Source organism: Lontra canadensis, unplaced genomic scaffold (assembly GCF_010015895.1).
Source record: "Lontra canadensis isolate GAN:19392208 unplaced genomic scaffold, GSC_riverotter_1.0 scaffold38, whole genome shotgun sequence".
Taxonomy (NCBI): domain Eukaryota; kingdom Metazoa; phylum Chordata; class Mammalia; order Carnivora; family Mustelidae; genus Lontra; species Lontra canadensis.
The window spans coordinates 8,121,245-8,148,612 of NW_022631032.1; the positions used below are offsets into that span (position 1 = coordinate 8,121,245).

The 27,368-nt window shown below is 46.0% G+C and overlaps 1 protein-coding gene across 1 annotated transcript in view; it reads right to left on the reverse strand.

The window, feature by feature from the left end:
- Nucleotides 1–304: 304 nt before the first annotated feature.
- CLSTN2 (calsyntenin 2) overlaps nt 305–27,368 on the reverse strand; it is a 585,388-nt gene continuing 558,324 nt past the window's right edge. Inside the window, exons 13-19 of the mRNA XM_032869258.1 lie at nt 18,455–18,603; nt 16,101–16,318; nt 4,266–4,436; nt 3,679–3,824; nt 3,445–3,568; nt 2,507–2,691; nt 305–706 (exon numbers count right to left, since the gene is read on the reverse strand). Of these exons, the coding sequence (XP_032725149.1) occupies nt 506–706; nt 2,507–2,691; nt 3,445–3,568; nt 3,679–3,824; nt 4,266–4,436; nt 16,101–16,318; nt 18,455–18,603 (1,194 nt within the window). The 3' untranslated portion in view covers nt 305–505. The remainder of the gene's footprint in view (nt 707–2,506; nt 2,692–3,444; nt 3,569–3,678; nt 3,825–4,265; nt 4,437–16,100; nt 16,319–18,454; nt 18,604–27,368) is intronic.

Sequence of the window (27,368 nt, forward strand, 5' to 3'; positions counted from 1 at the left end):
ACGGAGACCTCTTGTGTGTGTTATCTGACCATCTTGCCTGTGTGAAGCCATCCTGAAGAGTCAGGTAAGGAGAACCTGCTGGTCTATGTGGAAGAGGAGACAGGGACAGGGGCAGGTGCACACACAGCGAGCTGGAACCCAAGGGCCCTGGGCACAGGGAGTCTGGGGGAGGTGAGCGACATAAAGGCTGATTTTCTCCCCTGCAGAGAAGAGCACAGGCAGAACTCTACAGCCTGGCTGACAGGATGCTGGCTGAGGCCAGGGCAGACGGGGACTACAGGACAAAGTCCCGCTTGGTAGTCTCCACTAATGACAACCCTGGGAGTCTTGGATCCTTTGCAGGGCTGGGACCCAGGGAGTGCCCAAGGCCTAATGGGTGGCTTCCAGGACGCTGGGGGAGGCCTGCCCAGACCTGTCATAGGAATCAGAGGCGACATGTGATAGACTTGGGCATACATTGGGTGGGGCTTACAAAAGAGTGTGGGTGGGCGTAGGCAGCAGGATGCTAGTAGGGCAGGGCCGAGTCATCCCACTCCAGCTGGGTGTGCCTGGCTCCGCTCTGCCCATGTCTCCCCTTGCCCATCCCTTCCTCCTCCTCTTCGTCTTCGCTGTCCTCTGACTCACTGCTGCTGGAGCTCATGTCTTCCTCTACTTCTTCCTCCTCCTCCTCCTCCTCAGTCTCTTCTCCATGCCCTCGTTCATGTTTCTGGATGTTGGGGAGAGAAGGGACATGCTCATTAGGGGCTGAGCAAAAACTACTTTGGAACTTAACATGTTTCTCCCTCCACTAAGGCAACATTTCGGACCCTTGGAATTCCTTTGCCTTCCCACTAAACCCATGGCACTGGGGACAGGCCTCCTGAATGGGAAGTCCTCTGGTGAAAGGCAAATCAGAGGGCTAAGGACCAAGAAGAAATAGCAAATTCCAAGATCTGGACTCAAGGTAAATGGTGGGTTTTAAACACAAGACATCGAAGCCCGTCCCTTTCAGGCCAGGGTTTGCTTTCCAGCATTTCTGGAGCCTCTCTATGGAGCTTTCCAAATCTTAAGTGTAGCTTAAATGCGCTTTGCTCACGGAGGAGCATTCAGCCTGTTTCCGGGTGAGAGCATATTCTCTGGGAGCAGACGGTCTTCTAAGCCAAGATGCAGGTATGCTGCTCCTCAGAAATACTCCTTCGGAAAGGAAAGTTCATGATCTTCATTTCCCATGCCCCCCCTCACTGTCTGAGACTTGTGTCCTCAAACTCAATCTCACTCTTTTCCAGTTCCAGTCCTGCCCAATTTTTGGTGATTCTAGCAAAATCTTAGTACTGGATTTACATTTTGAGTTGATGAAAGAGCCATAAGAGATGTATGCCCTGGCATGGTTGCCTCCCCTCCCTGGAGTGGCTTCTTTTCTACCTTGCCTGCCCGCCCCCATTCTAACCCATTCCTCAAGGCCTCCCTTAGGCTAACCTCCTCCAGGAAATCTTTTCTGAACACTGCCACCTCGATGGCTTTCCCTGCTCATGCTTCACTGACCTTTGGTAGCAGCAGGTTAGCCCTCAGTAAGAACACTCATGCCCGGGGCTCACACTTCTCCAGGTCTCGGGGCTTGTTTTCCACAGCCAAGGCTCTGCTCTCTGAGGGTGGAAATGCTGGTGTGCCCTGGGGCATGCTCAGCACTATACCTACACCCTATGCTACAAGCTGAGCTACAGTGGCAATGCTGGCTAGGATCCCAGAGCATGAGGCCAACTCAGAGACCTTGGGGACCTTGGGGATCTTCCTCTGCTTTTCTACTCCTGCCTTTGCCACCACTGAGGACCCATGGGCAGCCCAAAGGGCACTGTGGTATTCTTATGTCCAGAGCTGGGGCCTTAGACCCTTGTGGGTGGATGCTGGAGGTTGCTGGCTAACTGAAATGATAGGACGTTAGTATCCAGCAACCTTCAGTTAAATATTGGCACTGCTACTACCAGCTTCTTTCCTCTTGGACTTGGTTCCCACTCAAGAAGTGAGGATGAGAACCTCTGTTTCACAGGGGGTGGTATGTACAGAGCACCCTGTGCACTGTCTGACTTGATGGGGGCTCAGTGAATGGCAGGTATTGCTGTTGTGTTTTTGTTTTAGCCTATCTGAGCCTTTAAGTGAGCTCTGCAGGCAGCATGGAGCAAAGCCATCTAATTTACACTGTTAATCAGGAATTCAATACTGAGTCTTTAAGTGTTAGTCAGCTTTGAGTTAAATACTATGGGGGAGGCAAGGGAGAGACACCACATGGCTGCTTGCCTTAAGAAATGTCTGGTTCTGTTGGTAGGGTGAGAGCAATTCATGTATTTTTAATCAGTGAATGCAGCTGATGGGAAAATATGGTCCATGCAGGTGGAGTGGGCTGAAGGTGCTCAGAGAAGGCAAGGGTCAGTGGGGCTGGGCTAGTTGGGGCAGGGCTTCCAGCACAGGGAAGATGGAGCTGGGGGAGGGGAAGCATCCTGCCTCAAGATTCCAGCCCCTGCATTAGGATCACCTCCATGGGGTTGACTGTGATCGTGAGCGCAGAGTCGTCCCAGTCCATCTCCGCTTCCTTGGCAGCCTCCGTCTCCTGGGTGAAGTGCTGGTGGGCGATCCGGACCCGGTACACGCCCATGGCCACGACAAACACCAGCATGCACACAGAAATGATGATGACCACTGTGGCGATGCTTGGGACCACTGGAACAAGGAAGGAATCCACATGACATGGTAAATGGAAAGACTAGCTCAGTCTTGGGATGGAATATGAAGGGAACACCCATGTGTGGGTTAAAATCTGCCCTACCACTTCTTAGCTGTAGATAGAACTCTGGGCCAGCACCTCACCCTGCCTGGGTTTCACTTTCTTCATCTCTATAATGAATTTAATAATTCTTACCCATGGGTACTTGTGAGGAATAAATCAAGTATTTGATGTACATTCTCTTCTATCTTTTGCTTTCCCCTCAAATTCTGGAGCGGGGATGGGAGGGCTTCCACTGAGAGCCAAGCACTGTGGAATTTCACAGGGACAGACACACCAGACAGTGATACAAATGGCAAGATTGGAAGTGAAGTAAGGGTGAGAGATTGCAATATGGTGTGTGTGTGTGTGTGTGTGTGTGTGTGTGTGTGTGTGTGACAGCACATAGGAAGGGGCTCGGGGAAAGCATCACATAAGCTGTGGCTCTGAATCAGGCCTCATAGGACTTGGAAGACTTTACCCTAGCACTCTGTACCAACCTCTGTTATAATACACTTGTAACTTCTTTCCCTAACTAGCCCCTTACTGAGGCTGTGAGGAGCTCCGAGGTAGGGCTCACAGCTTTCCCATTCCTGGGTCCCTCCTTCAGTTCTGGGCACCAATGGCTGCTGCACCATACCTGTTAGTGGATGGTCTTGAAGCACCATGCCCACCTGATATCTTGAGGTCCTTCCTCCCACGCCACCTACCTGAACTTCGCTGGATGCTGTTCTGGGACTCAGGGTGGTGGACAGACTGCAGGAAGGGAGGCTGCACAATAAGGTAGTTGACGTGCTCCTTGTCTGAGACTCTGGCCTCATGAAGGACACTGACCTAGGAAGAGAAGGGAGAGGTGCTGCTGACCAGGAGTGGCAGGTGGACCAAATGAACGAGGAACAAGTGGATAACTCTGAAATCCCCTAATGATGACAGGACCCACTCACCTCCAGGTTGAACTCATTGCTAGCATAACGTCCATTGAGTTCTGAGCACTTGACTCTGAACCGCCGGGACTCAAGGGAACTTGGATGCCAGTTGCGGTAGCGGATGTGATGCAACACCTGCTCATAGCGACTCATGGAGCCCACACCTGTGCCAAGAGACCACACCTGTCATAAGAAGGTAGAGGATGGGGGGGGGTGGGGGATATAGGATGTGGCTGCTGGGACTTGTGGTTCTCCTGAATTTATCCAGGGTATGAGTTTAAGATGTTTAGGGGCAAATGATGCATGGATACAGAAGTTCTAAGGAGCCAGCTGAACTGACCCACAGGCTTTCCAGATGCATCAGGCTCTGATCAGAGTAGTCCCATCCTGTCAAATGCTGCTATAATATTTGCTGAGCTCAAACATAAGAGAAAGCATGCACTCACTTTCTATGTAACTCACTGAAGGAGGGGCTAGCAGTCCATGCTCTAAGGTTAAAAGGTCCCTGACACCTCCTCTACAGGTGACAGAGCACCATGACACTCATGACTCCAGCATGAAGGTACTTAGAGAGCACCAGGTTAAGGGACTGAGTGTGCTCTTACCATAGATAGAGTAGCCTGCTGTGGAATTGGTGGCATCCAGGTGTCGCTGATGGAGCTCACTGTGGTTGAGTTCCAAGCACTCCTGTCTTGGGTCCAGGTCCCCTCCAAGCACCAAAATGTCACAGAAATCTAAGTTGTGAAGCATTTCTTCTAAGACTGCTGATTTGGGGGCTGAGGGAAGATAGACATATGGGAAATACAGGCACAAGGACAAATCAGACAGCAGGCTTGCATGTCCTCTTCCTCCTCTGTGACTGCACACCAGGGTCAGACTGGGTCCGGAGAAGACACTGTGCCATCCCAACCACCATGGCTCAGATTGATGCCCAGGCATGCCCTGAGGTTGGGTGGCATGGATTTGTATGAAGAGCATGAACATAATAGTCAAAAGCTGTGAATTTGTATACCAGCCATGGAAATACTTACAGTTAGATAAACTACGCCTCTCAATTTCTTCACCTGTAAAGAGGGCAAGGGTCTTGAGAGGATTGAAGACCGTGTCTGGCACCTCGTAGGTGCTCAATAAATGACCGTTCTTATTTGGGACCAGAGAGAAGTGCTCTCCTATCATACTCTCCTCGTTTTCCCCATGTGGTCCTGGTGTGTGTATCTGTCACCCCAGCAGACCCTGAGTTTTTCAAAGGCAGAGGCACTTTTTGTTTGTTTTTGTTTTTAATGACCAACTCCTCAATATCTAACCGGGGGGCTCATATGGCGCATACTGCTACATATTGCTCAAGTAGAGAAGCACAATTAATATAATTAAATGATTAAGTAAAACTGGTTACTTGGCAATCTCTTGGTCAGTCTAGCAATCCTGGCCTGATTTTATGACCCCAAATTTCCTAAAGAGACATCTGAGTATTTGAATGCTAGACACATTGGCATTCCCAGCTTAGAAGTGATTGGGACTTCGGGGAAGATGGCAGACTAAAAGGACCCTAAGTTTACCTCATTCCACGGATATACCTAGGTAATACCACATCAGTATAAATTGGAAAACAACCTGAAGGCTGGCAGAACAAATTCCACAACTAAATGTAGGGAGGAGACACATGAGAGAGGGTAGGAAGGGAAGAGATGTAGTCAGGAGCTAAATGGGTCTGTGGGAAGGAGGGGTGCCACAGACTTAGAAAGGGGAAAAACACACATCCTCATACCAAACACTCCAGGCACATGGAAGACGAATCCCCATAATATTTGGCTTTGAAAACCAGCTGGGCATAATTTCATGATTTGTTACAAGCAGTAGGGCTTAACACCTGGAACATTAAAAATAAGTGGGCTTGGGGCGCCTGGGTGGCTCAATGGGTTAAAGCCTCTGCCTTCGGCTCGGGTCGTGAGTGATCCCAGGGTCCTAGGATCAAGCCCTGTGTCAGGCTCTCTGCTTGGCAGGGAGCCTGCTTCCTCCTCTCTCTGTGCCTGCCTCTCTGCCTACTTGTAATCTCTCTCCGTCAAATAAATAAATAAATAAAAATAAATAAATAAATAAAAATAAAAATCAGTGGGCTTGGCTCTGGGAGAGTGAAGATGAGAGGAAGCACAACAAATAGCCTGTGAAAATATAGCATAGAAGCAGCAGTTTGAAAAATGCCTGTGTTATATGGAAGGGAGGTTTGTTTTCTAATCTCAGAGCATGTGTCGAAGGGACAGATCACTGGGCAACTCTTCCAGGCATGTGGGCACCATCCCTTCCCCACCCCCCACACACTCCCCACCTAGAGACACAGACAGACACCTGAGGGAACCAGCACAGTGCCAACAGATGCTACCTAAATTGCTAACAGTGCAACGATACCCAGGTTCTCCTGCAGACATGCCCTCTCCAGCCAGGCCTCCACTCGAGGTGGAGGCCTCCACTCCTTCCCACTGCACACCTGCATAAATCTTCCTAAAACCAAGTTCTCTGCACCAAGTTCTCCTGCTGATCAGCCCCCTCCAATATGACCCTGGCCAGAGCCCCTCCAAAGTGGTGCCACAGGCCTGGCACTGTGCAAGCTACCCTGAAAGGGACCAGCACAAGTCCAAAGTGATTCCTGCCCCAGGGAGAAGGGAAGATAACCACACATACCAAGCCTCAGCCCCAACAGGCTGGGGGCAGACCTCTGGTCTGACTTCAGACCCCAACCACCAACCAGTGTCTTAGGAACAACACAGGGAAATCACCCTGCAGGTTGATGCTACTGTATCTCTGACAAATGCTTGGTCTGATTCAACTCAAGCCCAAGACAGGCCCAGACTGACTTAACACCACAGGGAAAATCCTGCTCACAATAGGCAAAGAAAGCCATCGCAGACCACTGGGCTGAAGGCAAAAGCAGCTCAGCCATGGCCATAGGTCACACAGAACACACACAGAGGAGATACTATTGAAGCCCCAGGTTCTGGTGAACAGGGAACACTACAAAGCACTACAGGACCTGTTGATTAGGCCACTACTTTCAAGAGCAGGAGACCTTGCGGACTCTCCCAACACACAAAAACACACAGAAGTATAGATAAAATGAGGGGAGAGAGGAAGATGTCCCAAATGAAAGAACAGAGCAAAATCACAGCAAGAGACCTAGCAGAAATGAAGAGTACTATTCAAATGCTTAACCGACTGAGCCACTGAGGCACCACAAAGAGAAAATTTTAAAAACAGCAAGAGCAAAGAAAAGAGTTACATATAAGGAACACCCGTAAGGCTATCAGCTCATTTTTTAGCGGAAAGGTTGCAGGCCAGAAGGGAGGGGCATGATATATTCAAAGTCCTGAAAGGAAAAATTCTGCAGCCAGGAATACTCTATCCAGCAAGGCTGTAATTCAGAACAGAAAGAGAAGTAGAGTTTCCCAGAAAAACAAAAGTTAAAGGAATTTATGACAACTAAACCAGACCTACAAGAAATGTTATAGGGAATTTGCTGCATGGAGTAAGAAAAGTAAGAAGCACAAAAGCAATAAAAATAAAGTATATCTATAAAAAGCAGTCAAGGAACTCAAAAAATTAAAGTCTATAAAAAATGACACCATGTACCTAAACTGTGGGGGTGGGAGGGTGGAGTAAATAATGGGTTCAAACTTAAGTGACCAACAACTTATATATGCAGAAGATGTTATCTACAAACCTAATGATAACCATAAATCAAGAACCAGAAGAGATATGCAAAACATAAAGAGAAAGGAATCCAAGTATATCACTAAAGAAAGCCAATACCCCATGTGAGAAGAGAGCAAGAGAAGAAAGGAACAAATGAGAACTACAAAAAGAACCATAAAGCAAGTAAAAATGGCAATAAGTACATACCTATCAATAATTACTTTAAATGGACTAAATGCTCCAACGAAAAACACAAGGTGATGGAATGGATAAAAACCCAAAACCTATCTCTATACTGCCTACAAGAGACTCATTTTAGACCTAAAAATACATGCAGATTGCAAGTGAGGGGATGAAAAAGCACTTATCATGCAAATGGAAGTGAAAAGCAAGCTAGAATAGCAATACTTATATCTGACAAAATAGACTTTAAAACAAAGACTGTAAAAAGAGACAAAGAAGGACATTAAAATAATCACAGAGGGAAATAATCAAACAAGATGATATAACAATTATAAATATTTATACACCCAACATGGGAGCACTTAAATACACCGAGCAGCAGGTAACAAACAAAGGAAGTAATCAATAGTACAATAGCAGTAGGGGACTATAGTACCTCACTTACATTGATGTATACATTATCCAAACAGAAAATCATCAAGGTAATAGTGGCTTTGAATTACACATTGGACTAGACGGATTTAACATACATTCAGAACATTTCATCCTAAAAAAGCAGCATATACATTCTTTCTAGTGCACATGGAACATTCTCCAGAATAAATCACATAGTAGGCCACAAAGCAAGCATAATAAAAAACATAATAATGGAGGTTAAATAATGGGCAACTAAACAATGAATGGGCCAACCAAGAAATCAAAGAGGAAATTAAAAAAAAAAAAATACATGGAGACAATGAAAACAAAACAGTCCAAAATTTGGGATGCAGCAAAAGCTGTTCTAAGAGGGAAGTTTATAGGGCTGCCGCAAGAAGGAAGAAAAATCTCAAACAAACAACCTTCACCTTATGGAACTAGAAAAAGAACAACAAACAAAACCCAGAACTATCAAAAGGAAATAATAATGACTAGAGCAGAAATAAATGATACAGATACTAGGAAAAAAAAATAGAACAGATCAATGAAACCAGGAGTTGGTTTTTCAAAAAGATCAAGACAATTAATAATCCTTTGTTACACTCATCCAAAAAACAAACACAAGAAAAGAGCTTAAAATAGAAGAGGAGAAAAAACAGCCAAGACTATGAAATACAAAGGGTTGTAAGAGAATGTTTATGACAAATCATATGCCAACAAATTAGATAACCTAGAAGAAATGGATAAATTCCTAGAAACCTATAACTTCTCAAAACAGAATCAGGAAGAAACAAAATTTGAGCATGCCAATTACCAGCAATGAAACTGAATCAGTAATCCAACACCTCCCAACAAACAAATGTCCAGGACCACATGCTTCACAGGTGAATTCTTTTAAACATTTAAAGAAGAGTTAATACCTATTCTCCTCAAACTATTCCCCCAAAAAGTGAAGGAAAGCATCCAAATTCATTCTGTGATGTCAGCATCACCAAAACCAGATAAAGACACTATCAAAAAATAAAACTATAGGCCCATATTCCTGATAAGCATAGATGCAAAAATCCTCAACAAAACATTAACAAACCAAATCCAACAACACATTAAAGAAATCAGTCACCATGATCAAGTTGGATTTATTCCTGGGATGCAAGAGTAGTTCAGTATTCACATATCAATATGGTACACATCAATAAGAGAAAAAGATAAAAACCACATGATCATTTCAATAGCTGCAGAAAAAGCATCTGAAAAAGTACAGCATCCATTCATAATAAAAAAAACTCTCAAGAAAGTAGGGTTAGAGGGAAGAAACCTCAATATAATAAAGGCTATATAGGAAAAACCCACAGGTATATCATATTCATTGGTGAAAAACTCAGAACTTTTCCCTAGACAATATCCACTCTTACCACTTTTATTCAGCACAGTACTGGAAGTCCTAGCCATAGCAATCATATAACAAAAAGAAATAAAAGGCAGCCAAGTTGTTACGGAAGAAGTAAAACTTTGAGTATTTGCAGATGACATGATACTATGTCTAGAAAGCCCTACAGATTCCACCAAAAAACTACTAGAAATGATAAATGAATTCAGTATGGTTGCAAAATAGAAAATCAATATACAGAAATTGCTTGAATTTCTATACACTAATAACAAAACAGCAGAAAAAGGAAATTAAGAAAATAATCTCATTTGGGATGCCTGGGTGGCTCAGTTGGTTAAGAGTCTACCAAAAAATCCTAAAATGTGTATGGAACCAGAAAAAATCCCGAATCACCAAGGAGATGTTGAAAAAGAAAAACAAAGCTGGGGCATCATGTTGCCTGACTTCAAGCTTTATTACAAAGCTGTGATCACCAAGATAGCATGGTACTGGCACAAAAACAGACACATACACGATGGAACAGAATAGAGAGCCCAGATATGGATGCTGAACTCTGGTCAAATAATTTTCGACAAGGCAGGAAAAAATACCCAATGGAAAAAAGACAGTCTTTTTTTTTTTTTTTTAAAGATTTTATTTATTTATTTGACAGAGATCACAAGTAGGCAGAGAGAGAAGGGGAAGCAGGCTCCCCGCTGAGCAGAGAGCCTGACGTGGGGCTCAATCCCAGGACCCTGAGATCATGACCCGAGCCGAAGGCAGAGGCTTTAACCCACTGAGCCACCCAGGTGCCCCAAGACAGTCTTTTCAATAAATGGTGCTGGGAATACTGGACAGCTATATACAGAAAATGAAACTCAACCATTCTCTTACACCATACACAAAGATAAAGTCAAAATGGATGAAAGACCTCAATGTGAGGCAGGCATCCATCAAAATCCTAGAAGGGAACATAGGCAGTAACCTCTTCGACATCGGCCACAGCAACTTCTTTCAAGACACATCTCCAAAGGCAAGGAAAACATGAGCAAAAATGAACTTTTGGGACTTCATCAAGATAAAGAGCTTCTCCACAGCAAAGGAAACAGTCAACAAAACAAAGAATGGGGAAGATATTTTCAAATGACACTACAGACAAAGGGCTGATATCCACGATCTATAAAAAACTTCTCAAACTTAACACCCAAAAAACAAGTCAGAAAGTGGACAGAAGACTTGAGCAGACACTTCTCCAAAGAAGACATACAAATGGCTAACAGACACATGAAAAAGTGTTCATCATTAGCCTTCAGGGAAATTCAAATCAAAACCACATTGAGATACCATCTTACACCAGTTAGAATGGCCAGAATTAACAAGGCAAGAAACAACAAATGTTGGAGAGGGTGTGGAGAAAAGGGAATGCATGTTGGCACAGCCACTTTGGAAAACAGTATGGAGGTTCCTCAAAAAATTAAAAATAGAACTACTTTATGACCCCGCAATTACACCACTGGGTATTTACCCCAAAGATACAGTGAAAAGAAGGGCCATCTGTACCCCCATGGTCATAGCAGCAATGTCCACAATAACAAAACTGTGGAAAGAGCCGAGATGCCCTTCAACTGACAAATGGATAAAGAAGATATGGTCCATATATACAATGCAGTATTACTCAGCCAACAGAAATGATGAATACCCAACTTTTGCATCAACATGGATGGGACTGGAGGAGATAATGTTGAGTGAAATAAGTCAAGCAGAGAGAGTCAATTATCATATGGTTTCACTTACTTGTGAAACATAAAGTATAGCATGGAGGACATTAGGAGAAGGAAGAGAAAAGTTGGGGGCGGGGGGAGTCGGAGGGGGAGATGAAGCATGAGAGATTGAACTCGGAGAAACAAACAGGGTTTTAGGGGGTAGGAGGGTGAGGGGATGGGTTGGTCTGGTAGTAGGTATTGAGGGCACGTATTGCGTGGAGCCTGGGTGTTATACAAATGAACAATGAAACGCTACATCAAAAACTAATGATTTACTGTATGGTAACTAACATTAACAACAACAAAAAAAGAGTCTGCCTTCAACTCAGATCGTGATCTCAGGGTCCTGGGATTGAGCCCTGCATCAGGCTCCCTGCTCAGCGGGGCATCTGCTTATCCTTCTCCAGCTGCCTGTCTCCGTCCCAGCCGCCCCGCCCCCGCCCCACCCATGTGTGCTCTTTCTTTCGCTGTCTTGTTTGTGCTCTCAAATAAAATCTTTACAAAAGAAAACAATCCTATTTACAATTGCATCAAAATAATAAAATACTTAGGAATAAACTTAACCAAGGAGGTAAAAGACCTGTACTCTTTTAAACTATAAAACATTGATGAAAGAAACTGAAGATGACATAAACAAAGGAGAAGACATTCCATGCTCATGGACTGGAAGAATAAATATTGTTAAAATATCCATACTACCCAAAGCAATCTACAGATTTCATGCAATCCCTATCAAAACACTGACAACATTTTTTATAGAAGAGCAATCCTAAAATTTGTGTGGAATCAAAGAAGATCCCAAATAGCTAAAGCAATCTTGAAAAAGGAGAACAAAACTGGAGGCATCACAATTCCAGATTCCAATATGTTCTACAGAGCTGTGGTAGTCGAAACAGTATGATACTGGCACAAAAACAGACTCAGATCAACAGAACAGTGGAGACCCCAGAAATAAACCCATGCTTTTAAGTCAATTAATCTACAACAAAGGAGACAAGACTATACAATGGGAAAACCATAGTCTCTTCAACAAATGTTGGGAAAACTGGATGGCCATATGTAAAAGAAGGAAACTGGACTGCTTTCTTACACCATACTCAACATGGATTAAAGACATAACTGAGATACCAGAAGCCATAAAAATCCTAGAAGAGAGCACATGCAGTAATTTCTCTGACACCAGCCATAGCAACATTTTTCTAGGTATGTCTCCCGAGGCAAGGTAAACAAAAACAAAAGTAAAATTGGGACTACGTCCGCGTAAAAAACTTTTGCACAGCTAAGGAAGCAAATAATTAAAACTACTGAAAGGAAAAGATATTTGCATATGACATATCTGGTAAAAGATTAGTATTCAAAATATATAAAGAACTTACATACAACTAAACACCCCCAAAACAAATAATCCAATGAATAAAGTTCAGAAGACATGAACAAACATTTTTCAAAGAAGACATCCAGATGGCTGACAAGACACGTGAAAAGATGTTCCAGGGGCACCTGGGTGGCTCAGTGGGTTAAGCCTCTGGTTCAGCTCAGGTCATGATCCCAGAGTCCTGGGATCGAGCCCCGCATCCGGCTCTGCTCAGCAGGGAGTCTGCTTCCTCCTCTCTCTCTCTCTGCCTGCCTCTCTGACTACTTGTGATCTCTCTCTGTCAAATAAATAAATAAAATCTTTAAAAAAAAAAAAAAAAGATGTTCCATATCATTCATCATCAGGGAAATGCAAATCAAAATCGTAATGAGACATCACCTCACACCTGTCAGAATGACGAAAATAAACAATAATAACAACACAAGAAACAACAAGTAACGAGGTTGTAGAGAAAGGGAGTCCTCATGCACTGTTGGTGGAAATGGAAACAAGCACAGTCACTGTGGGGAACAGTGTGCAGGCTCCTCAAAAAGTTGAAAATAGAATGACCATAGGATCCAGTAATTCCACTACCAGATATTTACCCAAAGAATGCATAAACACTAATTTGAAAAGACCTATGCACCCCTCCTTTTATTGCAGCATTATTTACCATAGCCAAATTATGGAAGCAGTCCAAGTGTCCATCAATAGATGAATGGATAAAGAAGAGGTGTTGTGTGTGTGCATATGTGTGTGTATATACATGTATGTATGCAATAATATTCCACCATGTGTATGTATATACAGACACACAATGGAATGTTACCCAGCCATAAAAAAGAATGAAATCTTGTCATTTGCAATAGCGTGGATGGATCTTGAAATGCAGGAAGTCAGAAAAAGACAAATACCATATAGTTACACTTACATGTGGAATTTAAGAAACAAATGAACAAAGAAGAAAGACAAACCAAAACATAGACCCTTAACTCTCGAGAACAAATTGATAGTTATCAGAGGGGAAGTGGGTGGGGGTGGGTGCAATAGGTGATGGGGATTAAGGAGTGCACTTGTGATGAACACTGGATGATGTACAGAATTGTTGAATCATTATATTGTACAGTGGAAACTAATACTGCATGTTAACTATACTGGATTTAAAAAAAATAATAAAAGTGATTGGTATTTATGGAGTGCCTGCTATGAGTCAGGCACTGTGCAAACAATCCTGATAGCTATTAAATGGGGTACTAATATTATTCCCATTCCACCAGTGGTGAAGTGGAAGGTCCAGAGGGTAGTGTGGATTGCCCAGGCTTACACAGAAATTAGGGGAAGCGCTGGGACAGAAACCATGACATTCTGATTCCACAGTTTATAAATTCATAACATTTGGGCTAATAGTCTTCAAATGCTTTTGATCTTGCAGCCTTTTTGGGAAAAATTTCTGAACTGAGATCATTTCAATGTGTATAGTTATTTATTGATAAAGTGGACTAATATATTTTGTATACTATAAAACATTTATGAAATGGAAATTAAAAGGACTTGCTAGAGAAAATTATTTTAAGTAATTACTTTCTATTTTAATTTTTTAGTGATACCAAAAATATTTTTTGTTCTCACCAGATATACATTATTATAAATAATTTCATATGCTTAATTTTTAGGTGCTCTCAAAGGCTTCATGTTTCACCAGCAAAATCTAAAATCACATTAATCTACATGACAGGCCTATCGTTAGCGATAGCATACTGTATCTGTATTTCAAATGTACTTTGCTTGGTTTCTGGAGTTTTTTGCCAGCTTCTTACCAGGTCAGTTTAGTTAATCCTTACTCCTACGTCCCCGTGTGGCTGGCTGATTGCTCACACTATGAGGGGGACGTGGTGTAATTGTGGAGCATTTTCTCATTGCTCTTCTGGGGCTATATTGTAGCTTCTATCTTCCATCTGTACTTCTCTGGATTCCTACTGTGCTGAAGGGACTGTGCTGGTTGAATCCGCCATGGTTGAGCCCACAGGGAGCCCCTGGTCTGGCTTAATTAACTGATAACTGCCACCAAGGGTTAGCAAACATGGGGGGGGCAGGGAAGCATCAGTTATGGGGGGGCTTACAGAGCAGTATAGCTGGCCCAGTTGAGGGGGCAGGGTGCTGGTGGGGGAGACACTTAACCAGCAGTAATGCGGATGGGGAAGGTAAGGGCCTTGCCAGGCAGAGGGTAGGGCACGAGCAAAAGCAAGAACACAGAGGTATGAGAGAGAGGAGTGTACACGGGGGACTTGCCTGTCTTTGGTACAGAAACAGCACAAAGAGCAGGAGGTCAGTAGGGACAGAAGGTGATGCTAGGGCGGGTTGCTGAAGCCTGCCGGCAAATGCCATGAGCCTACTTACTTAAGGCGTCCACAATAACAATTATTCTAACAATAATAATAAGATTTTAAGAGTACCTGTAACAGCTCTCGGGCTCTGTGCTCTGCCCGCACCCCTCATAAAGAGAAGGTGAGTGAGAGCCAGGTAATTGCTTTTCCCTGGCATCGCCTGTCAGCCAGTGGCAGGCCTAGCACATCCACAAGCTCCTAGTTACAGCCTGCAACCACTCTGGGCAGAGGCCCTTCCTTTCTCCATCCGACTGTGGCTTCAAATGAGGGCAAGGGGAAGAAGGGGAAGCTCACAGGCCCTAATGCATCTGGTGTGTCATGAGGCGAGGGCCCTGTCCTGGCAGGGACACCTGGTAAGACACTATCTACTGTCATGAGTTAGGGAGGGCTGCATTGGAGGCAGCCCATTCGCTAGGGACCAGGGTGGTTTAAGTCAATGAGTAACTCGGACTACTAGATGAGCCGCCAGTCAGGGACTCAGGCCCACTTCTACCAGCACATCAGCAGCAGCTGCTCCTGGAGGCCGAGAGGGAGAGCTGGAAGTCCACTCCTGGAGGAGGCTGCGGAGGATGGTTCAATGGGTAATTCCCCTATAGCTCTGGGCTCTGGGTTTCCCTTTCTTCCTTCTCTAACCTTCCTTCCTCTTACCCCCCATGCCCCGCCAGCTGAATGCACTGTAGCTTTTCATGCAACGAATTGTTTCTCCCTGGCAGAACATTCCAATAATGCCACCTCCACTGGGAAGCCCTTCCAATAATGCTGGAAAGTCTCCTGAGAGCTTACACTAATCTGGTGGATCAGACCCGACTTTTACCGTATGTCTACTAAAGCACAGCTAGATTTTTCCTTTGTGCCTCCTTAGCTTCTCTTCTGATTATCACAATAACACATGTGCACTATTGAACATTCTGCATTTGCAGCCAGGTGAGGGGGGTACAGAGACAAATGGGCTCTTCGCATCTCAGAGAGCGGAACTTCTAGTGTCAGCTGTGCTTTCTTCTTGGCACTTTTCTGTGTTTGTTGTAGGAACTCTGTAATTTGCAACTTGCTTTCTTTCATTTACCCTTTGACATAAATGCCCTCCCTCCAGCATCTTATCATGTACATGCATGGACGAATTATTTGCCAAATGGCTCATTTCCCTCCTGTTATTTGTGTTGTTTGCAGGTTTGTTTGCTCCGCAATTGAAAATTCCCTGCTGTGGTAAACAGTCTGCTGTCCTGCAGGGGGACTTGGCATGGCTCTGAGAACAGAAGGCTCCTGTCCTACGACCTAGCGCACATCTGTACCTGTGGGCCTTAGGTCACCCAGGGCTTCGGCTTTGGCGAAGGTGCTCATGATCTTGAGGTCGGGGAAGAGGGTCACCCCTCGGGCACTTTCAAACTGGGCGGCGGGTCTCCAGAGGCGGTCTGTGCCCCGGAGGCTGATCCGGGGCTCAATGGCCTGCAGCACCATCACAAAGGCATCCACATCGGGGACACTGATGCACACATCTTCTCCAAAGCACCTGGGAAAACAGCTGTGGTCACGGCACTGAAGAGTAAGCCACGAACGCATCCACCACCACAGGACCGGGGATGAGGAGACACATAACCACCTCTAGCCCTTGCTAAGGGTCTAGAGGTCTCCAGACTGCCTTGGAGTCTCGGAGTGTGTCAGCAGACATTCAGACTGAAAGCTACAGCATAATCAAACTAATAGCCATGTAGGGACTTAAGAGGATTGGCTTCTGGGAGAACTGGGAATCTTAGGTACCAGAGACAAGTAACTGTTAAACCTCTAATTATCCTTTAACAAAGTAATCAGTGGTAACATTAATTAGCCACTGCTTGGTATAGCACTAAGATTTTGTATGCAAACTGCCATCTAACTGGTTGGGTACAGGCATTGTGCTGAGACCCCAGGGCTGAACTCTCCCGTGCTCATGTCTGTCGTCTCTCGATGAGGAGCTCCCACAGTGCTCCTGTGGCGGGTGTGCCACGGATCCTCTCTTTTCTCCTGGTACACTGCCACAGAAATACATGGAAGGCAGACAGCTGTGACCTCACAAGCAAGGCCTGGGAAGTTAGAAAAGGTCCATGGTCTGGCTCAGCCACAGCGGGGCTGGGCGACCCTGGGCAAGGTGGGACTCCTGGGAACCTCAGTTTCTCCATCAGTTTTTCTTTTTTTTTTTTAAAGATTTTATTTATTTGACAGAGAGATATCACAAATAGGCAGAGAGGCAGGCAGAGAGAGAGGAGAAAGCAGGCTCCCTGCCGAGCAGAGAGCCCGATGTGGGGCTCGATCTCAGGACCCTGAGATCACGACCTGAGCCGAAGGCAGAGGCTTTAACCCACTGAGCCACCCAGGCGCCCTCTCCATCAGTTTCTTTCAGTGGGGGTGACCATAATTAATTCCCTCATAAGAGCAAGGATTAAATGTGATGGCATATAAAAAAGAAGCCAAGCCCTGAGTCTGCCTCACGGTTGGAGCTCAGTAAATGTAGGTGGATCCAACACTCTCATCGTACCGCATCAGGCACGCGAGTCATTGGCACTCTGTGCTGCTCACCTAAGCCAAAGACCTAGGCTAGAGCTCCTGGGCCCAGAGGGCCGCACTCGGAACACTAGGTGGACTCCAGCTGGTGGTGGCCGTCAATCTATCCTTTTGGTAAGTTCCTGGGGGAAGTTCCATCTGGTGGACACCATGCTGAGCCACTCCCTCCTCTTCTGTGTGGTGGGCGAGATGTGGGAGCGTGGTATGCTCCTCACCCTGATTTCACCTGGCCTCTGCTGCACCAGTCCCAGAGGGCACTGTGCCCCTCATCGCTTCACAGAAGCCTGGTCCCTCTACTTGACTGCAGTGTGGAGCTGAGCTGGAGATGCTTGCTCCCTGTTGCAGGCCTCCAGTGGGGGCCCTTAGTGTGAAGGGGGGCATACCTCCTCTGTCCCTAGAGCTGTTGAATCTTGAGTGCTGCCTGTGGGGTTTAGTCTGGCACCTGTCCCTGTCCCCAGTAACGTGGCAGTCAGCAGACTAGTCTTTCCCAGCCTTCTTCCTATCCTGCTGGCTTCTTATCCTGGCTCCGGGGATTAGGGGACTCCCCTTTCTGCCTCCCAGGAGTTTTTCTGGGGTCCCACCAGGCAGTTGCCGTGGCTGAGAAATGATTTGACAGACCAAGATGTGAGTTATCCCCAGGCTTCACTCATAAATAGTCTCTCCTTTACTGGGCTCTGACCCCTGGGGACAAGAACTATACCCTCTCTTTCTCTTGAAGACCTGTGGTATTTAGCTGCTCTATAAAGCTGGGTTGGTTGATTTAATCCAATTTATTAAACATTTTTCAAGAACCGACTACGTAACGGCTACTGTAACCTTAAATCAGACCACTAAAAACCGAGCTTTCTGCGAATTTACAGGATGCAGTACTACATCAGATTCTGGATTAAATAGAGGAAGCTGAATTTGTGTTGGCAAAGCAACCGAACATTTTCTTTAAGAAGAAAACAAGAAGAGAATACAGATCCATTGGGGCTTCCTTCTAGGGGTAGCAGAGAAACTGCAAATAGCTGAAGAAAGATGAATCTGTTTTGCCAGGGAACATTCCCCAGGGACCATCCCCACTGCCTCAGCTGGGCCCCCGGCTGACCAGCGTCTGTCTACTCACTGGACTTTGGAGGAGACTCTCAGACGCCGCACACCCGCCGTCGGGAACTGCCTGGAGTTGATGTAGGACACCTTCTGGAGGGCACGATTGATGTTCCCAATGTCGTCACCTTCCATCACCAGGACGGACTGCGAGGGGTTGAAGTGGTACTGGAGGAGGAAAGGGGGTCTCGTGGGAGACAGTGACCAACAATGGAGCCCACTGTCTGCATGGATAGGCCAGGAAGGCCCAGTGTCTCCAGGGTGTCTGCAAGTGCAGCAGCCATGCGCACGGCTGACTTTTAATTTTTATAATTTTTTATTTTTTTTACACTCTAATTTTTGTTATTATGTTCAGTTAGCCACTCTATAGTACATCATTAGTTTTTGATACAGTGCTCAGCGATGCATCACTTGGCCTATAAATGTTAACCCAGTGCTGTGGAGGACTGTTTTCACCCCTCAAACAATTCCTGCTATCCCTGGGGGGCTTCTAGGCCTCCCCGTAAGATCCCCAGGGGGTTAGAAACCCTTGAGCCACAGGATGGGATTCTGAAGGCCTGTCCCAGGGCTCCTGTGGTCTAGCCTGTGTGGGGGTGGTCCCTGCTCTGGGCTGCTGTGAGGTCGTAAGCAGCCTTTCAGCCCTCAGACAGCCTGCCTCCTCAGCTGGCTGACCAGAAACGTGGGACTTTGGCTCATTTCCCTGGTCTTGTCTTTGGCCTTGAACTGCTCCTCAGCTTACCTTGTGCTCTCCTTCCTGATTCACGTTGCCTTAGCTACCAACCTTACAGCTCACATTTCTTTATTTTTTTTTTAAATTTTATTTATTTATTTGACAGACAGAAATCACAAGTAGGCAGAGAGGCAGGCAGAGAGAGAGGAGGAAGCAGGCTCCCCGCTGAGCAGAGAGCCCGATGTGGGGCTCGATCCCAGGACCCTGGGATCACGACCTGAGCCAAAAGGCAGAGGCTTTAACCCACTGAGCCACCCAGGCGCCCCTACAGCTCACATTTCAGTTAATGGCTCTCCTTCTCTCTTAGATCTCATTCCTGGTCTTGCTTCCCCAGTGCCCAGCCCTGCTTTCCCAGGAGTTTGTTCACTTGCAGTGTACATTCCCGCTAGCTGTCCCAGGCCTATATCTGTTCATTCCGCTCAAGAGTCCCTGGTATCCCGAGCTCGGTAAAGGTCCGGGGACTACGATGCTCCTCACCCAGTCCCTTGAGTCCTCAAACCAGACACCAGATACAGATTCCTGCTTCTCCCTGAAAAGCCCTGGCAGTTGCTCTCGCAGGCATCGGGCAGGGAGAGCTGCCCTGGTACAGGTTCCACTAGCTGATCTTCACATACCTCTGAGCAGGAATATTATCAGTAAGATGTCAGGAGCTTATCAGTGCATTTAGGTGATGTGTCCAAAGTTCATATCACAGGAAAAGGAGATCTGGATATATTTTTACTTAGTTATTTTTAGGTAATCTCTATACTCAATGGGGGACTCGAACTCACAACCCTAACTGAGTCAAGAGTTGTGTGCTGTTCCAAATGAGCAAGCCAGGTGCCCCTGATCTGGATATATTTTTATGTAGCTACTGGGCAGCATTTTTTTGGATCATATATTCACATAATTCAAATATACATATGTACTAAGTGAAAGTGTCCATCTTATCCCTATCTACCCAGTTTCCAATATCCCATCCCATAAGTAGTCACTTATGTAATTTCTTAGGGCCAGATTGCATTATTGTTCATTATTAGTTGCTTCCCCTCCCAGTAGGAGGCTTATACATGCCTGTCCTAGTGTCCATAGGCTTGACTATGTGACGTGTGGATCCCTGCCCGGCAGGGGAAAAATTTTTTTGCCTTATTGTACTCAGTGGTGTTCCTGTGACTTAATCGGTCTGTGAAATGTGGGCAGAAGCATTATTTGGTTCACACTCATATGGAAGTTTCACAGCCAGTTCCCAGTTTGCTGTATTCCTTTCCCTCTGAAGTGAAACCTGCCAGGTTCCCTTAGGGCCTGGTCCATCAGCCTGGGTCTCACAGTGGGATAGTATGTGGCTCAGAGCCAAAGCCCATATATAATGGACACTGGGTGGGAATAATAAAAAAAAAAAAAGTTGTATAAGGCACTGAAATGTCTTAGACACTTGTTACTGCAGCATTACCAAGCCTGTCCTGAGAGCTATTCTTTAGCATTCTTATGAATACAGATTTCCTTTTTTCTCCTTTCTTCTACCAATGGTAGCTTTTTATATACTTTATTTTGCAAAATAAAAAGTACAAGAAAATAAAAATAAAAAATATAATACTTTATTGTACTTTAATTTTTTTTACTTAGCTCATATCTTGGAGACTTTCTGTACTAGCACATCACAAGCTTCCTCCTTTTTTACCGCTGTATAATATTCTGTGTATATAAATTATATTTAACCAGTTTCTTATGGACATCTGGATAATTTCCAATCTTTTACTAATAATGCCACAATGAATAATCTTGTACACATTTCATATGTGTGCAAATATATGTATCTACTGGATAAATTCCTCCTTGTGAAATTGTTAGGTCCAACAGTATATGCACCTTAAATTTTGACAAATGTTGCCCAATTCCCCATTGCTAGGAATGATATCAATACACGCTCCCTCTCCCAGTGTGTGGGAATGCCTCTCTTCTCAAAACCTCAACAGAATATGCTGTCGTTGGGGATTTTTGCCAGTCTGATAGGTAATAAATGTTACCTTAGTGTAGTTTTAATTTACATTTCTCTTGCCATGAAGGTGATGGAGTATGCTGTTAAGAGTTTAAGGAAAAATCCATCTATATTTTTTCCCTGATCTGGCTTGTCTTTTTAAGAGTTCCCTGTTCTGTGCCTGGACTCTAAAAGGAGGTAGGTGTCCCCTGAGCACTATTGATGATACTGACCCACATAAGTCCCTTTAATGTGATCCCTAGCCAACTGAGAGCTTACTCTTTTCCTTCTTCAACCGTCATTTGTTTTACTCTTACCTCCTCCTTGAGGGCACCCCAGCTTTCCTCTTTTAGGTCCCCACTGGGCTCCTACAGTGCTTATGAAATGGTAGTACAATGATTACAGCACAGTGACCATGAGCTGAGGACTGGGACTCCAACTCTCATCCCCAAATCCCAAAACCTAGCCCTAGTGCCCGTAATCCCATTAGACTAATGAGTAAATGTTCCCCCTTGGTCCACATTTGACTGTCTTTGCCAGGTTACTCCTCTTTGCCAGGTTACTCCTCAGGTTACTTTTCATCCACTGTCTTCTCAGCCAAGGCTCTGTGGGAGTCATTATCAGTGCTCACGAAGCCCTGCTCTCCTTTGCATGCTCAGCATCCTGGAGGCTACACTTGGTCTCAGCCACTTGCTGTGGTGGTGGTGGTGAGGGGGGCACGTGACTGCGTCTGGCCAATGAACTGTGAGAGGAAATGAGCCAGGGCTCATTTAGGCTGAGGCCCTAAAGAGCCCTGGGGGAAGCTCCAGCCTTTCCCTCCACCCCCACTTGCACTTTGGTGGCTAGGGTGTTGGGAGAAACCTCACTCCACCTCCTGGGCTTAATGTGAGAGGATAATAAAGTTTTAAGCATTAAACCATAGGGATTTTGGAGTCCTTTGCTACTGCAGTATTTTAGCCCATGTGGAAAAATTCAGCCCTTCCCAGGCAGGATTCTCACCCAAGGCTATGTGACATCTTTGAAAGATCAGGGGTGCGTGGATTGCTGTACCCCACTTCCAGTGCAGACTACAGAATACAACTTTGGATGATTTACGTCCCCTTTCCGGACTTTATTTCCTCATTTAAAATAATGGGGATATTAGTATCTACCTATCTGAGGGTTTAAATAAGGTAATGTATATAACAAATCTAGTGCTTAAAGGATGCTCAGTCCAAGATAGCTTTTATTATAATTCCTAACATTTTAATTATTTCCGCACGGAGTCTGCCCACACAGGTACTGCTGCCTTCACCGCTGCTCTTCCTTTGTGATCCAGTTCCCTTCTGCCATCCATGCACTGAGCATGGTTTCTCTGGCCTGGGAGGTCTGGTCACAAGCACCAACCCCTCTGCTCGGTTTGGGAGTGCCCGGGTATATGTGGTGATCCCAGAGTCATCCTCTGAGCTGACTTCTCCCTTGCTGTAGACTTGCCACCAGAGCATGCTCAGCCACGGAGCTGCCCTGTTCTGAGAGCTGCACAAATCGTCCATTTCAGATTCAAGCAGAGGCAAGTCCATTCTTCTAAAATACCACTTATGTTCCTCCTGTCCTTCTATCTCCTTACCTCTCCCCGACCCCACCCTGCACCATCCCTGCACAGCAGAGTCAAGGAGCTGCTGCTGCTGTCTGCCTTCCTGCCTCCCTCAGGCAACTGTGAACACCTTGAGGGCGGGGTCTACTGACTTTTCCTCAGGGTCACCACAGGGTCTAGCACAGGAGAAACAGGAAACAGAATGATAAGCCTTGTGAAGGAAGCTGATCCAAACTTCACATAAGGGCTGGACAGGAAAATCATGGGGTGCCTGGCTGGCTCAGTTGGAAGAGCATGTGACTCTTGATCTGGAGGTTGTGAGTTTGAGTCCCATGCTGGGAGTAGAATTTTTTGTTTGTTTTTTTGTTTTTTGTTTTTTTAGATTTATTTATTTGACAGAGAGCACAAGCAGCAGGAACAGCAGGTAGAGGGAGAAACAGGCTCCCCGATGTGGAGCTTGATCCATCATGACCTGAGCCAAAGGCAGGTGCTTAACCAACTGAGCCCCAGGCACCCTGGGTGTAGAGATTACTTTAATTAAAAAAAAAAAAAAAAAAAAAAATCAGTTCTTCCACAAGTTTGAATCAACAGTATCCCATGCCAATCAGCAGAGGGCGCATTCCCACTGTAGCCACCTAAGGAGAGGATGGCTAGGCTAGGTGTTGGATCTCCAGTTAATACCCTAGTCTGGCCACCTGAGCATCCTGAGGGCTGCCACAGGGCATGAAGGTGGGTACTGACCTAGCCATCAGTATAGTTCTTGCAGGATCAATAAGACCTTCTACCAAAGTAGGTTTTTTGTTTTGTTTTGCTTTAAATTGCAGTGTTCCCAGCCCCATGACATGACTAAGGGTAACCGGTCTCTGTGTAGAACACAGAATGGCGTTAGCATTATCACGGGGACAGGGGGTGGCCTCCTTGGGGTCCAGCAAAGACTGACAGACTCATTTTCTTTTGGAAAGCTGTGCTGTGGCCAGAGGGATTCCTCTCTTTAAGCCAAGAAGCTGCTAGACTGATGGCCTTTGGGAATAGTCCATTCTCCCAGAGGGTCAGCCAGTATCACCAGGCACCTAGCAGGCTTTCTCAAGAGGAAGCTGGCTCTGGCACTCTAGGCACCTTGCCATTCACCTGGATACCTGCCAGCCCCTCTGGGTGGGGCCAGATGAAGACTTGCCACATTCAAGTGTCCTCTGCCATAACTGCCACCCAGGTTTAGGTTTCAAATGAAGCTGGCACTGTGGCAATGCCAAGTGCAAGGCCAGCCCAGCTAGAGAAGAGAACTGATTTGTTGAGAACCTATTAGGTTCTAATAGAACCTATAATTAGGTTTACTAAGGGAGATCTGTATCTATATATCTATAGCTATCATCTCATCTATCTATACATATCTTTTCTATATATATATCATATAAATATGTATGTGTGTATGTATATATATATATATATATATGTTGTATGTGTATGTTCTATATATATAGAATCCAATTCCCACATCACAAGGAAGTATACTTTAATACATGAGGGAATTGGGGCTTAAAGGATTAAATTGCTTTGTCCAAGGTCACACAGCTAGGATTTGTACTATGGTTTGAACCTAGGAGTGCCTTGTTCCAAAGGTCTTACTCTTTCCCCTCCTCCACAGACTGGCAGACGTGATGCTATGAAGATCAGAACGGGATTCTTCAGGAATGTGGCCACAGAGTCACAGTGTCTCATATGGGTATGGGACCGTAACCACCCCAACCATGTAATGACTGCAGACACGCAGAACAAATATTCAGCAGGGGAAAACAAGTGAAAACAGGAACCCAGGCTGGGCCCTGCGAGCAGATGGGAAGTTTTGTTAATTACAGGAGGCCCTTGCTTTCCTTTGACCACTCAGGGAGGAGAGAGGAGGCCAGGAACCAGGAAAGAAACTAATAGTCATTATTCAGAAATGAAATGAGGGATAAATGGAGGAAGGGCAAGAAGGAATTCTGAATCATTTCAAGTATGCCTTCTAATCGGAGTTGCTGGTGTGGAGGAAGGAGCACAGGCTTATTTTGGGCAAGTCCCTGAGCCCCCGTCTCCTTATTTCTGAAATGGGGCCGTAACATTTAATCTGTTGTGAGGAGTGGGGATAATGAACTTGGAGTAGTCCCCAGTGGGGACACCATCAATCCTGTGTTTTATCATTAATTTCCCCTGCAGTGCTCTAGTTCTTGCCAGCTGTGCCCTCAGGATGGAAAAGGATCCTCTGCAGCGACTGGTTATCAACAGGTGGCATCTGGAAAAGTCAGAAGAGCCTCAGCCCACTCATCCCCCAGTTGTGCCCCTCATTTCACAACTCCCTCTTTTCACGGGCTCTGGTGCTCTGCAGAAATGGTCTGCCTCTTAATTTCTCATTCTAAGAATGTGTGGCTTTTTGGTCCAGTATCTTTGCTTTGTTTTCTTTGTCCTGTAGTGCTTGAACCCTGAAACTGGTCTCATGGGGTGCTCCGGAGCAGAGCAGATCCACTCAGGGTGGGGGCAGGGAGTAAACCCAGAATCAGATGGAGATGAAGCCTCACTGGGCTGACAAAATGCTAAGGAAACAACTCAAACAGCCGGCTGAGGATCAAACCCCAGCTCTGCAGGTGAGGTAGGAAATAGGCCATGAAGTAGACAGGGGGAAAGTTGTCCCTCCCAATAAGAAGCAGTCCTGCAGCTTTCCTTCAATGACAACGGATTAACTATTGAGTGCACCTATGTGTGTGTGCGTGTGTGTGTGTGTGTGTGTGTATTTAACATCTGGAAAGCCATTCTTGCCTTGCCGTTGCCTTCCCCTTGCCTTGCCTTGCCCTGTCTATGCACTCCTCCCACCTTCCCCTTTGATCCAGGCTCCAAGGGAAGAATCCTAAACTATGCTCTTGCCCAGATCATGATCCTCTCCCTGTCCCATGTCAATACCTGAACATAGTTTACGGGGCTCCATGATGCAGCCTGGGCTTAGCTCTCCGGCCACACTTCCTACCTTTCCTCCTGCATTTTGGGTACTGTAACATCGGCCTTCTTGGCATTCCAGTGCACATGGTGCGGCTCCCCAGCCCTCTGCCATCATTCAAGCTCTCAGATCTTCCTTGAGTGACTACCCAGCTCTCCTCTCCTGCCATTCTCCTGGTTGATTCTTCCCCATCCTGAAACATTCTGCTCAGACCTCGCCTCCTCCAAGAAGCCTTCCCTCACTGCTGCTCCTCAAGTTCTAGAACTCTGGAACAGGACCACTTGTGGTTCAAATTCTGGCTCCTCTCATTACCAATTCTGGGATCTTAGACAAGTTTCCTTTCTCTTAAAGTCCTCAATCCCCAATATGCAAAATAGGAATATCTGTGGTACCTTTGTCAGAGCATTGTTCTGAGCCTGAATGAGTTAACAACCACAAAGCATTTAGAGCCCTGTCTGGCACTTGGGGGAGCCTCAGTGCTCACTCTCATCAGAGCTTACTACACCAGATTACAAACCTTAACCTGGATCACTGATTTCCTTGACGACAGAAGGCTGGGGAAGTTCAGCAATCCACCCTCCCCTCCCCAGCCCAGAACTAATACATGGATGTTGATGTCATGTCTGATGTGACTGTAGCTTAAAAAAAGGCAGGATATGCTCAGGCCATCAGCCCCTCCATGGATCCCCTTGTCAGAGCCTCACTAGCCCCACTGGCGGTGGGAATAAAGGTGTTGTCTCTGTGTGGGGGAGCGACCTCCTGTCCAGGAGAGGTAGGCCCAGGGCAGGAGGTTAGTAGAAGATAGGGGTGTGGGGACAACCTCTACTCTGGTCACACAATCCTTGGGAAATGACCTATAAAGGAAACCCCACAGTTAGGGGGGAGGGGCTGCCCTGTGCTCCTGAAGGCAGAGGGTGGCCTGCCTACTCTCACTGGGATCTGTAAGGATTGAGCAGGGGCTACAGCGATGTTGGCCCAGCTCTTCCCTCAGGTTCCCAGAGGCTCCCTGCTGGCAGGAGCTCCTAAGGTCCAGGTGAGGCCAGAACTATCGCTGCCTGCAAGGTTGGGAGGCAGGCAGGACACTCACGGGGGACATTTAGCTCTGTGTGTCCTGCCCCCTCAGGAGGCGCTTTTCTCCAAATGCAGTTTTGATGCTATTGGATCACGTGAATGTTTTTATTTTGCCTGAATCCACTCACATTCCCTTTAACAGAGATTGCTGGAAGCCCAACCTGTGCTTCAATTTCATAACCTGAGGCCCAGCGACCTCCGAATCTTCTAATTCCAGCCCCACCCCACCCGCAGGTGACCTTGCTTCCTAATTTATATTTAACATGGCCAAACTTTTCATTCTATTTTAAAATATTTCCAAAGGGTATTCTGGCATGATGCTTCTGTTCATTTAGCAAATAGACGGCAAAGCAATCCACCAACCCAGGAACTACTGAAACAGAACCATTCCCTTCTGGTAGCTGGCGAACACATGCCTGCCCTTGGGTAGAGAACCCATGATACGCAAGGGCTCCATCTAGGAATTCCAGGATACGGCGCAAGTCCCCCCGGGAAGTCACGGTCACAAGTGTCCCCACTGTGCCAGCACCTTTGCTGCCATACCACCTCCAGGCAACTCAACTGGGGGGGCCGAGGTGGGGACTCCATTTCCTGAGGGCGTGGGCCATAGGCCACCTCTGCCTCTGTCTTATTGGCGGTGATG